General features: G+C 48.7%; 1 protein-coding gene across 1 annotated transcript in view; it reads right to left on the reverse strand.

The window, feature by feature from the left end:
- The window catches only part of peli1b (pellino E3 ubiquitin protein ligase 1b), an 11,620-nt gene extending 1,743 nt beyond the window's left edge, over nt 1-9,877 (reverse strand). Inside the window, 6 exon segments of the mRNA XM_076285193.1 lie at nt 1-47; nt 4,860-5,048; nt 5,625-5,822; nt 7,340-7,441; nt 9,065-9,235; nt 9,809-9,877. The exon segment at nt 1-47 is cut by the window's left edge and continues 257 nt beyond it. Coding sequence (XP_076141308.1) covers nt 1-47; nt 4,860-5,048; nt 5,625-5,822; nt 7,340-7,441; nt 9,065-9,235; nt 9,809-9,877 — 776 coding nt within the window.
- Nucleotides 9,878-12,564: the final 2,687 nt, after the last annotated feature.

The raw sequence follows: 12,564 nt of genomic DNA on the forward strand, positions 1-12,564 counted from the left end.
AGGTCAATCAGCGAGCCATCCACCAGCTCCTGGGTCTCATTATCCACCTGAGACAGGGAGGGAGAGAGTGGTTTGAATTACTTAAGAGATTATGCTGAGGGTATTCTCAAATTTAAAGAAAATAACTGTATTCAGGAGGAAGTGTAACAAAGGAGTTTTTACATACAGAATAATCGATCATACTTAAATGTAACAATAACAGTGAAAAACAGTGTTGGGTGTAGAAGTTCAAATTCCATTTGTGAGACAACAATGTAATGATAGGACTTGAGGCAAGAGCCAAGAAAGGGATTAATAGCATTGAAAAGCACTACAGGCTGCAATTCCTCATTAGCCCCTGTAGATGGCAGTGTGGCACAGAAATTCCAATTCTTATGTTGCCTCCGATAAACAGGAGGCTAAAAATGACTTTCATATTGTCCAAAGGAAGGAAGAAACAGGGAAACTGGGTATGTTTTGGTATCTTGGTAACACACCCTGGTATCTTGGTATAAAATGTCTTATAGATTAATCATACCTGGCTCTAAACTGACGAGCCAAAACAACCTAAATAGAGTTATTCTAATGGCACTTTTGACGACTCTTCAGCCAGCTCATTCTCTTGGTGATCTCTTCACCTGTTGTCACTAGGGTTGACTGTGTGTTTATGGAGAACCTTTCTGGAGAAGTCCCTTTGATATCAGAGACAGGGTGATGGAGGCACCTCAGATACTCAGTATCAGATACTCAGTACATTTAGTAGTATAGTATAGTATAGTATATAGTGAGGGAAATTTGGTCTCTGCATTTAACCCAATCGGTGAATTAGTGAAATACACTCAGCACAGTGAACACACAGTGAGGTGAAGCACACACTAATCCCGGCGCAATGAGCTGCCTGCTTCAACGGCAGCGCTCGGGGAGCAGTGAGGGGTTAGGTGCCTTGCTCAAGGGCACTTCAGCCGTGGCCCACTGGTCGGGGCTCGAACCGGCAACCCTCCGGTTACAAGTCCAGAGTACTAACCAGTGGGCCACAGCTGCCCTTGCTAGCGTAGAGAGCCCAGGACTTTGTCAGATTTATGAGGGGAGCGGTGGGCCAGCCACTCTCAATCAGAGCCACTGTTCTCATAGGCACCACTGCTGGGATTCATTTGGGTTGTGTGTGATTAAACAATGGCACCTTTCAGCACTAATGTGCAGGATAAATGAACAAAGCCTGGGTGCTTGTGCTTGTGCTCGTGATTGTGTGTGCGCGAGCGAGCGAGCGACTGTGTGTGTGTGTGTGTGTGTGTGGTCTTACTGCAGTAACACACACCTCTAGAATAGGGTTGAACCGTGGCCTGCAGTGAAGAGGGGTGAGTTTGTATGCAAACAACAGGAGCACAATGTATGTGTGTGTGTGTGTGTGTGTGTGTGTGTGTGTGTGTGTGTGTGTGTGTGTGTGTGTGTGCGTGCGTGCGCGTCTCAATCCTGATGTCAGCATCACATGCTGCCCACACACAGGACAGGACAATCCCAACATTCACACCGACACAAAGCCGGCCAATAAGCTCCTCTCCGGACGGCCACAAGAGATATTACTCAAACACACACCAAGTGAGAGCAGAGCTCAGAAACATGGCAGCTGCTGCTGCCGCCGTGCCTAATCATTTCACACACACACGTTTCAAAACAGCTCGTCACACTCCCCACACCCTCATGCACAAACATCTGCCAGATTCTCAATATTGGCCGTGCCAACAGTAAACATATATGGGCACATAGACATTGCCCCTCATTGTATCGAAGTAAGCGTCTCTATGTCTATATGTGTGTGTGTGTTTGAGCACATTTGTCTGCACTGGTTAGTACAGATTTAAGTGTGCACAGGAGGAGGGTGCATGGCGTTTAATTACTGCAGGGGCAATCATTAATCAGAAAGAGGCTGTACTTTTCAGACACCCTGAGGGTGCATTTACACACAGACACACACACACACACACATTGCAGCAGCTTGGTGTGTACACTCGCAGAGTTATAGAGAGAGAACCACGTGAGTAGGACTGAGGAGAGCAGGACAAAGGGCCCCACTGGCTGCAGCCTGTGTCTGTGTCCGTCTGGGTGAGTCTGTGTCTGGGTGAGTCTGTGTGGGAGTCTGTGTGGGAGTCTGTGTGGGAGTCTGTGTGGGAGTCTGTGTGGGAGTCTGTGTGGGAGTCTGTGTGGGAGTCTGTGTGTGTGAGGGGGGGGGGGGGGGGGGGGCTGCCCCAAATGAGGGTATAACTGTGTACACAGGTTTTAGGTGGAGTGTGTTAGTTGTGAAACCATGATGTGTTTGTGTATGTGTATTTTGATCAAGCTATGTGAGTCTAACTGCTTGTATTATCATTGTGTGTGTGTTAGTGTGTGTGTTAGTGTAAGTGTAAGAGTGTAAGTGTATGTGTAGGGCAGGCCGACCTCGTCCATGAAGGACACAGCAGCTGTAGGAGAGGCTTGAAAACTGCTGCTAGCTCTTTCCCACTGCTCAGCACTCATGTGTCACTCATCCAGAACCACCCACCCACACACACACACACACACACACACAGAATGTCTCCCCACTCTTTCAGCTGCAAGTTAACAGCCAGGAATCTGCTAGGCAAGGTGATGGAATGATCTCAAGTGTGTGTGTGTGTGGGTGTGCATGCATTTAGTAGGCTTAAAGAGACTAAATAAATTTCGCAATGGAGAGTAAATGAAGGCTAAACCTTCTCTGCCCCTGTCGACATATTGCTTTCGCTCCATTTCCACCGAAACCTGCCTGTGCCTTTTTTAACTGCAGAGCCAGTCGCCTCCAATCATCAAATGAGGACTTAATTATGCCACGGCTGTTTACTGCAGAGATAGCTACGCCGTTGATAAAACGGTAATCAGTATAGTGCAGTGCAGAGAGGTGCCGTGTAGGTGTGCGGCTATTAAAACACTACCGATAATAATAATAATCCTCCTCAGCAGCTCTTTACAAGGACTTTGCCATTTGGAAGTGCACAGCAAGCAGTATGGATGTGGGCTCTGGTTGATTTCCTCTTCACTTTTTCCCTCTCAAACTCCCTCCCAATATTTTAGTGTTTAATGGTGCTTTCATAAAGTGGGAAATGGGAAAGTTCCAACCTCTGAGCGGGAGAATACACCTGAACGCATGTCTAACTACAAAACATCCCACTTGCTCTATTCGTATTCTTTAATGCATTATTCCAAGAGTATTTGGAAGATTTCCGAATGTTTAAGAAGTGCTCTCTGAGTAATGTTTAGTTGGTGTGTGTGTGTGTGTGGTGATGTTATTTGGGCCGGCATTAGAGCAGTGTTTGGCTTAGAGTTGGCCTGTGCTGCTGTCTGGTGAAGCCCCCTCTGGGGCACACTGGGAGGCCGCGTACGAGGCCGGCCGGCCGGCGGTGTTGTCTGTGCTGTGTTTTCTCTGCCTGTGATGACTGAGATTAGCATGGCGCCCCTCGTCCGAGCCCAGTCCACAACCCCAACCCCACGGGTGAGAAACAGGTCGAGACAAAGGGAGACAAAGGGAGACAAGAGATTGACAGCAAAAATAGTCAAAAATAGGAGGACACAAGACTGTACTTCGAAAAGGCGACCAGATGCTCCAATTGAGTACACATTTGAGAATATCATTTTTTTTTATATATATGAGCGTATGGGGGGAGGTGGGGGACTAACAATGTTATGAAATGCAGTGACGTTACGGAAATCCAGTGTTGCTTTCGCAGTGGTTCCAGTCAGTGTTTAGCGGAGTGAAGCCAGGGGCGATGAACTGGATATTTTGACAGTGCCCAATGAGCCGTTGGGAACAAGCCACAAGTGTGGACTTAGCAATCAGATGGTACCTCTGCAGAGGTCACAGTCCTGCAACAGTGCAGTGAACCCAGCGTAATGTAACCATTCGCATAAACAGAAAACAAACATCCACACACATGTTTACTTTCTCACACAAGCACACACAATGGGAAAATTCTTTCCCTTCAGGTCGCTACTGACTGTCTTGTGGGGTAGAAGCCGGCAGAGTAACGGCGCGTTCCGATTGGTGGCCAGGCCTGACGAACATGAGGACGTTGTCCGAGGCTTCTCTTACAGGGATCGCCTTTCGTACTTGCCAACGGCCATGTGGCACCTCTCTGCTGTTACCGAGGTAACGGTGTGGCACAAACTTAACCTGGCAACAATGTGACAGCAATGACACCTGTCTGGTGAGCGGGCGGTTAAAGTCTAACAAGACAGGTCAAGGCCACCAAAGAGGTTACGCTCTCCCAGCGCAGTTTATTTGTAAGCAGGATTACACAAAAACGACTAGCCCGATTTCCATCGAACTTGGTAGAAAGGTATAGCATGTCCAAAGGAAGAAGCCATTAAACTTTGGACCTGATCAAAATTCCAGCAGATCCACAGATTGAGTTCCACGTTTGTTGCAAGACAAAGTGTAGGGCCTTGGCGCATGTGTGCATTCTTCAAGCGGCCTTGTCATTTATTTTTTTTTTATCCTTGGAGCCTGAATGAACACATCCAAGTGCTGGTTCTCTTCCATGTACAAATCTGACATCTTATTCCCGCCTAATGTCTCACGGCCCTGAACAGGTGCAGGAACAGCTGGCTAGGACACCACAGCTTCCAGTGTCTCAAGCACCTTCATGGGCTCCAACACCGCGGGTTTCTAACATGTTTGGAAGAGCAAGCTGTGTGTCTCCCTTGAGAATAAATGTGCTATGAGCCTCAGCATGCATGTGAAGATCAGTCTTGGTGCAATTCCCTGCACTAGCAGGCTTAATAGCCTATTAAGTATTTATGTATGAAGTGTTCATATGGAAAATGATGACCAGAGTGCATGACGTTTGTGTGTGTGTGTGCGCGCGCGCTCTTACCATCTTGCCGCGCTGCTGAGCCGAACGGGTTTCTCGGAGGGTGAAAACGTTCCCGCAGACGGAGATCTCCCTCCAGACGCCGGGCTTGGAGTCCTCCATGAAGCCATTCCGCGGGTGCATCACCAGCACCCCATTAGTAGTCAGGCCGTCCATCTGACCGTCCGACGTCTTCCACTTGGCTGCTTTCTCCTGAAAGAGAGGGAGAGAGAGAGAGAAAGAGAGAGAGAGAGACAGAGCAAAGTCAGGGCTGAAAGAGTACTAATGCTGCTTCCAAGTTGTGGTTTCCGGTTCCGGCGCCGTCAGGTGTGGCAGCCTACTCAGCAGCTCCGTGTCTTAGTGTTTGTTTCTACGTCTTTTGTCTACTTTTTGTTTACTTTTGAATGTGTCTGTGTTGTATGTATGCTGCTGAGACCTTGAATTTCCCCTGGGGATCAATAAAGTATCTATCTATCTATCTATCTATCTATCTATCTATCTTGTATTCATTCACTTTTTGGGAACCAAACTACAATTCCCAGTGGCCCTTGCTTCATTTTCTGATCTGACTTCTAAAGCTGAAGACACACAAGGCATCTTTTTGAGCAATGCTGTGAGGCAATGTTTCTGAGTAATGTTGTTTGGCACACTCCCTGTGATATCAAGCAATATTTCTCAGTAGGCAAATTGATCATCTGAATCTAAACACATGGGACCTGATAGTGATTGCCAAAGAACATTACTCAAACGGTTGCCCTGTGAATCATCACCCTAAAGAACATTTCTTACCCCCAGGAAGATGTTTTTGGAGGAGTCGAAGCCGGCGGCGAAGATGCGTGCAGTGTAGGGTGGGGTGCGCTGGCACATGATGCGGCAGGCGAAGCGCGAGATGGTGCTCTGGACCGACTGCGTGTCGGCGTTGCTCTGGCTACCGGGCACCGTGTCCGTCACCACGAAGTCTATGGGGCTCTCCGTGGAGCGCCCGATCTGAAGGACGAGGGAGAGAGAGATGGATAGACAGACAAGAAAGGAGGAGAGGAAGACAGAAAGAAAACAAAGAAAAAGATAAAAAGGGGAATAGAGAATGGAGAAGGTTACAAACCAATATAGCCACTGCTTCACTGGCATCGGTACTGGCTGAGCTTGAAGAGCCTAGTCAGTGGCGCTCCTTTCTGTAAGCTCCTGTACAAGACCTTCCACCCACATACTTCATCTGATATACTTCACCACCACCCAACAGCACTCCATTTCAATGCAAGAGGCCACATCAACAAAACGTCAGAGAGCAACAAAATGGCAGCCAGTCACTTAATGGGTGTGAGTGTGTGTGTCTGTAGGTCAGGGAGACCCTGCGGATGTGAGTCATGGAGCGCTTTGAAAGCAGACTAGAGGCCATTCATAGTCATAGTCAGTCATAACGCCGCAGACAGTTAGTGCTACAGTGCGGTCACTGTGTAGGCATGAATGTACATTGCATCAGTACACCAAATCGGGCACTAGGGTACCACAAAGGGACAAGGTGAAGCCTGTATTCGTGTGTGTGTGTGTGTGTGTGTGTGTGTGTGTGTGTGTGTGTGAGACAGTAGGAGCATGACAAGAGAATTAAATTTAGCAGGGCTGTTCCATTCTTAGTGGGATAATGGGATAATTGTATGTGCCTTGGCACTGCTAACTGCTGGGCCTATTAGGCTGATTTAATCCCAGAGAAGGTGGTAGAGACAGGAAGAGGAAGAGATAGATAGATATATAGATAGTGAGAGAGAGAGAGAGAGAGAGAGAGAGAGAGAGAGTGGGAGAGAGAGAGAATAAAGATAGATAATACCTATGAAAAGAGAGGAAAAACAAAGCTATGGTAAGAGATGGAGTAAAAGACCTCCATGGTTGGAGGGGAGAAAAATATCTCTAGCGGAATTTCAGCTGATGGAGGTGAGATGTTATTTAAAGAACAGCACAAGCTGCATGGATAGGTTTTCAGTGGGTGGATATAAGACTGCCAGCACACATAGGTCCATCCTCAGGTCGTGCTAAAAGCATACCTAGCAACACACCCTGGCCTCAGTAGAAAAGAGACTCCCAGACCGGCACTGTTGCCCTGCTCTTTCTTCTATGATTAGGTGAAGTGCTGCCCTGTGACAAACCTAAATAAATAAGGGATAATGTCCTGCTCCCAAAATATACACCAACAGGATGCTCATGACCTGAGCACTAAGCAGGACTCCAGTCATGTACTGCCCTATAGGGAGTCATTTTGGACTGGCTGAAACGATTCCACTTGTTCAGACATGAAATGTTCTTGAAAAATACTTATTTAGGGAAGAATACTGCTATAAACCACCTCCCACTGTGGTTTAACAGAACAGGATGGTGAGCTATGTAGCAGACACTGGCTGCACATAGCAACAGGTCATCATAACCCCAGTCAAGTCAATGATTCTGTGCAATAAGTCTTTGCAGGCATTTCCATGGGGTGGACATGGGCTGAGTGGCAGCGAGAGCAGCCGTACCTGGAACATGTCTGTATTGCTGTCATGGGTGTACTCCACCACCACCGTCTGAGCTCGGGACAGTGTGTAGGAGATGCTGTGCTGGTCCTTGTTGCTTATGGCCTGTAGATGAAAAACAGTGCAAGGGGGTGTTAGAAGACAATTGGCCACACACACACACACACACACACACACACACACACACACACACACACACACACACACACACACACACACACACACACACACACACACACACACACACACACACACACACACACACTCAAACACACACGAAATTTTGATGATGATTTGTGGAATGGCAATGGCAGCTCAGCCCCCTGTGAGCGCGTGTAGCCTGCTGTTAGGCACTCCACAGCACGGGCATAAAATGGAGACCAGCTGCAGCTTCTGCTGGGCTCAACCCAACTATACACAGGACCGCACATTCAAAGGTGCTGAGGAAACATGCACGTGTGTGTGTGTGTGTGTGTGTGTGTGTGTGTGTGTGTGTGTGTGTGTGTGTGTGTGTGTGTGTGTGTGTGTGTGTGGGACCGTGTGAGACTATAGGGTTTGAAGGAGAGAGCGAGCGAGTGAGTGTGTCTGTGTGTGAGACTAGGAGCAAGCACATGCATGTTCACGTGAGTTTGCAGTACTGTGTGCAAAAACGTGTGCACACATGCAAGTGTCCTACCAAGAAAGTCTGTGTGTGTGTGTGTGTGTGTGTGTGTGTGTGTGTGTGTGTGTGTGTGTGTGTGTGTGTGTGTGTTGGGGGTGGAGGCAGGCCACAGAGGAACCATTCATACAGTCAAACTGTGTCCAGATGTGTGAAAACAAAGACCACCAGCTCCAAAAGCTCCAAGTGTGATCACTATCCCATCCACTCCCACTCTCTCTAAAAACACACACAGACACACACACACACACACCCAAAACATGGCTATGACACAGGTTCTTACATGGACACTGACAGCTGCAAGAGGTCCACAGCAATAACTTCACTAACTACAACACTCCAAAGACAAAACATACATCTTGTGGTATATGGCATGAGGTACACAAGCTTGTGTGCAGGATCGCTAGCAGGCAGACAGCTCTCATGATAGAAATTAAAGCTGCAGTTGGCAAGTCTGACAGATTGAGGGTACTTAGCCAAAATGTTTAATGTTTACAACTCTCATGCCCCTCCCGCAGTACCACTGAGAACCCACTCATCGGGTTTGTGCTCGTCAGTGCGAACCAGACTGCACCAGACAGTGATTGACAGTCAGATCTCACACAGCCCTGCTCTGATTGAACCAGAAGAACCGGGAGCTGAGGATTTTTGCAAAACAAATAACATGCTCTAAGTGGAGGTAGAAGTGCGGGTTTTTTTCTAAAACCGGCTGATTTGTGTTGTTCTGTAGGAGCATGGTGTCGGTTTCAGTGAATATGATCAAAAAAATTTTGCCAACTGCAGCTATAACGTCTATCGTCATCACTGACTGGAGCAGTGATTAAGATCAGCATTCATGGTCACCACATTGACCACAGCAGAGTGGCCCATTTAAAGGGCTGGCAGGTCATCACTGACACCCCTGACTATGAACTACACTTATCGCACTAGCATGAGCATGTCACTCCTTGTGTGGACACTGTGTGTGTGTGTGTGTGTGTGAGTGAGAGAGAGAGTGAGTGTGTGTCTGTACGTGTGTGTACGTGTGTGTGTGCGTGCGTGAGTGTGTGTGTGTGCATGTGCGTGTGTACCTTGGCTGCCTGAGGGGTGCATGCTACGTGCACTGTGCTGGGCTTCACCCCGTTGGCTTTGGGTCTCTTGAAGAGAGCAAATCGACTCTTCCTCCTCCCTCTGTCTCCGTTGGGCAAAGAGCCATTGTACCTGAGCAAGTGAAAACACACCAAAGAGAGGGAGAAAGAAAAGAGCCATTAAATGAGAAACAGACCTCCACCCCCGACATAAGCCAGAGTAGACAACAGCCAGAGGCAAGTCCCACACACAAACCCAGCCATCATGCACCTGTCCCATTTCATTCAGTAGAACACTTTACAGATACAACACAAAAGCGAACATATAGAATCAACAAACAAAAACAAACAGTCCGGTGTCTATAGGGCCTGGAGCACAGATAGGAAAGACAGTGAGGAAAGACAGTGACCGTAGTGTTATTCAGTGTGTGTGTGTGTGTGTGTGTGTGAGGATTGTGTGTGTGTGTGTCACCTACAGACACCTACAGACTCTTTCATTGTCTCTGGGCTTAAAGCGGTCACGAAAGCAACCAATCCTCTTAAGCCCCACTACCATCACACCCGAGGAGTTTGTACCAGCTCATGATTAAAACTAGTGTGTGTGTGTGTGTGTGTGTGTGTGTGTGTGTATTTATCTTGAGGCCAAGGCAGCTTAACCAGGAAACAACTGCCTCCACTCATGGAGCAAAGCCGTATTAAGTTCGAGTATAAAGAGACACAATTGTCCAGGCATTCCTTGGGGCCGACTCTCCTTGGGGGTGTGGACGTGAGCGCCTCAGCGGTCTCACACCCGAGGCCCAGCCTGGCGCTCCACATGGAGACCTGGGGGCTGGGGCCACTGGCGGACAGCTAAGGGCTGAGGACCACAGAGGCCAAGGCATCCCGACTCGTCTGGCTGTTTAATTGAGTCATCAGCGCTGGGCGGCCGGCTCCCTGTCTGGCTCTAGAGCTCACGCTGAGAGCTTCAGGTCGCGTCATTAACACCGCACCACATCCCCGGCTCTCTTCACCACCGGGAGGTCGAGCACAAAGGATCACGATCACACACACACACACAGTAACTATACAGGAGCCATTTGCTTCATTCTTCATCAATCAAATCATACCGCAGGTCTACAGAGTGCTTTGCTGTTCATGTTGATGACAGGGTAGGGTGATTACTCCTTGGTCAAGGGCAGGCCTCATTCTGATGTTGCGTAATTTTGCCTGCATGGCTATTAGTCTGTGTGTGTGTGTGCTACGACTGCAGTGCCATATAGCATAGAAGATGACCATTCCGCTTTGGCTAGGATCTGAGTATAAGTATGCAGTACAACAACATTCTAATGTAATCACCCTTCGCATGACCCCCCCCGGGGGAGTAATGGAGGTCACAGACGCGCACGCACACACACACACACACGCACACACACACACGCACACACACACAACACACAGAGAGAGAGAGAGAGAGAGAGAGAGAGAGAGAGAGAGAGAGAGAGAGAGAGAGAGAGAGAGAGAGAGAGAGAGAGAGAGAGAAAGAGAGAAAGAGAGAGAGAGATCAACCGCTCCAGCAAGTTTCAAGCACCAGTTAAAAGTTCAGCCCCACCTAGCTCCATATAAGTCTCAGCAAACAAATGTCAGTGGAGGACTGCGTGTACTTGTGCATCGTTCCCTGTATAGGCCAGAGGAGACACAGGAGTGCACTGAGCACAAGTCCGGAAGAAGCCCTTTCAAGAACCGACTCGGAGAGGTGATTGGAGCCATGGGAAAGACGAGACAGCCTTTCATCCTCTGAAGAGTGGCACTCGCCCAGCGTCTGTGGTTAGGTCCACGTCTTAGGTAGCCCGCTTGACGCCTTCTACGGCTCTACTTTTGGGGGTGGGGGGGTTAGGGGGGGCTGAGGGCAGCGTGTAAACGCACACAGAAAGAATGTCAACAAAATGCTCCGACATGACTCATAAATTATCGCATTGTGCTCTCAGTGTATGCGTGACGTATGTGTGTGTCTGTGTGTGTGTGAGAGAGGGGGGTGGTTGTGTGTCCTCGCCAGCAGACACAGCTGGATGTGTTTGTGCCGGTCTGAGATTGATTTAACATGAGTTTACTGATGGCTCAAGGACAAAAGTGCTGACGTCATGCTTTTGACATTCCATGCAGGCTTCTTCTCTCTGCCTCTCCCCCCCTCCTCCAAAAAAGACGACGCAGATGTAGAAATGTGTGCAGGCCTGTAAACAAACAAGCCTCAGTGTCCACATTCCAGCACATTAAGCCATTAGCATGGCTAGGCTACCCACATGCTAATGCCAGAAATATGATTTTCTTCACCCAGCAGTGAAGTTTAAAGAGCAGCCAACTCTGCCTTCCACCACCCCTCATTCCCCACCCCCTGTTCCTCTCCCTCTCCCCGACGCCATCGTAAACATGTTTTCTTTTCCAGTCAGCAGACCCCCCCCCCCCCCCCCTTCTCTCCCTCCCTAACTCCCCACAGGTGGGCAAGCTCGAGCCCCATGCAGGCACAGTTAAAACAGTTCCGTTATGTGACTCAGCGTGGATGGTGTGAGAGGTTTGAGGAGTGTGTGCGTGTGTGTGGAGGAGTTTGAGGGGTCCGTTTTATGACGCGTTCACCACGTCTGCATTCCAATGCGGCTCCGTCCTGAGGTGGTGGTGGTGGGTGGAGGGGTGGACTTCGAGAGGCCAAGAGGGTCACTGTTGAGATGCGTGACAGGGGTGGCTGTTCATCAGCTGTAGGGGGTTTGGGGGTTGGGAGCACCAGGAGGAGAACTACCCCCACACAGACGGAACGAGCAGGGCCAAGGGGTCACAGCAGAAAAACATAATAATCCTCTCTGTGCCACCATAGGCATGGACAGGGAGTTCTTTCCATTTTTGCATAGCCACTCTCTCCTACTCATGGAATGTTACCACACACGACAGACTGAGTGTGCGTGTGTGTGTGTGTGTGTGTGTGTGTGTTTATGTAGGACATTGGTCATTTTACATCTGCCATCCTCTCTTGCTCACTGATGGAATGTGGACATGTAGTCCCAGGACCTCTATTTATGTGTACGTGTGTGTGTGTGTGTGTGTGTGTGTGTGTGTGTGTGTGTGTGTGTGTGTGTGAATTAAGCTCTCTGGCTCCAAACCAACTGAACAGAGACAGTTGCTGGGAAAGTGACTTGTGAAGTGTTTTTCGCTGCTAACACAGATAAGGTGTGGAGCTATGCAGCAAGCGCTCCACACGACTGACCTGACATAGCCCTGGTGCTAATCGCTGGCCTACAGGCAATAACAATATACAGAGCTCAGATCATGGTAGCCTGGCAGTCCCAACACTACACCAACATATCCATAATGCTAAATCACACACAGACCCAATGAATGTTCCCCCATAAGCTCTCTCTGTGTGTGTGTGTGTGTGAGTGTGTGTGTTTTTCCCATATGAAAAAAAACACTGCTATAGAAAAGCTGAAATGAATGCCTAGTCTAAGGTGGACCAGGTATTTAGTCATTATTTTCTCTCT

Source organism: Alosa pseudoharengus, unplaced genomic scaffold (genome assembly GCF_046254945.1).
Source record: "Alosa pseudoharengus isolate Yale_2024_CS ecotype anadromous, Long Island Sound unplaced genomic scaffold, YU_APseudo_1.1 YU_APseudo_1.1_scf_15, whole genome shotgun sequence".
Taxonomy (NCBI): domain Eukaryota; kingdom Metazoa; phylum Chordata; class Actinopteri; order Clupeiformes; family Clupeidae; genus Alosa; species Alosa pseudoharengus.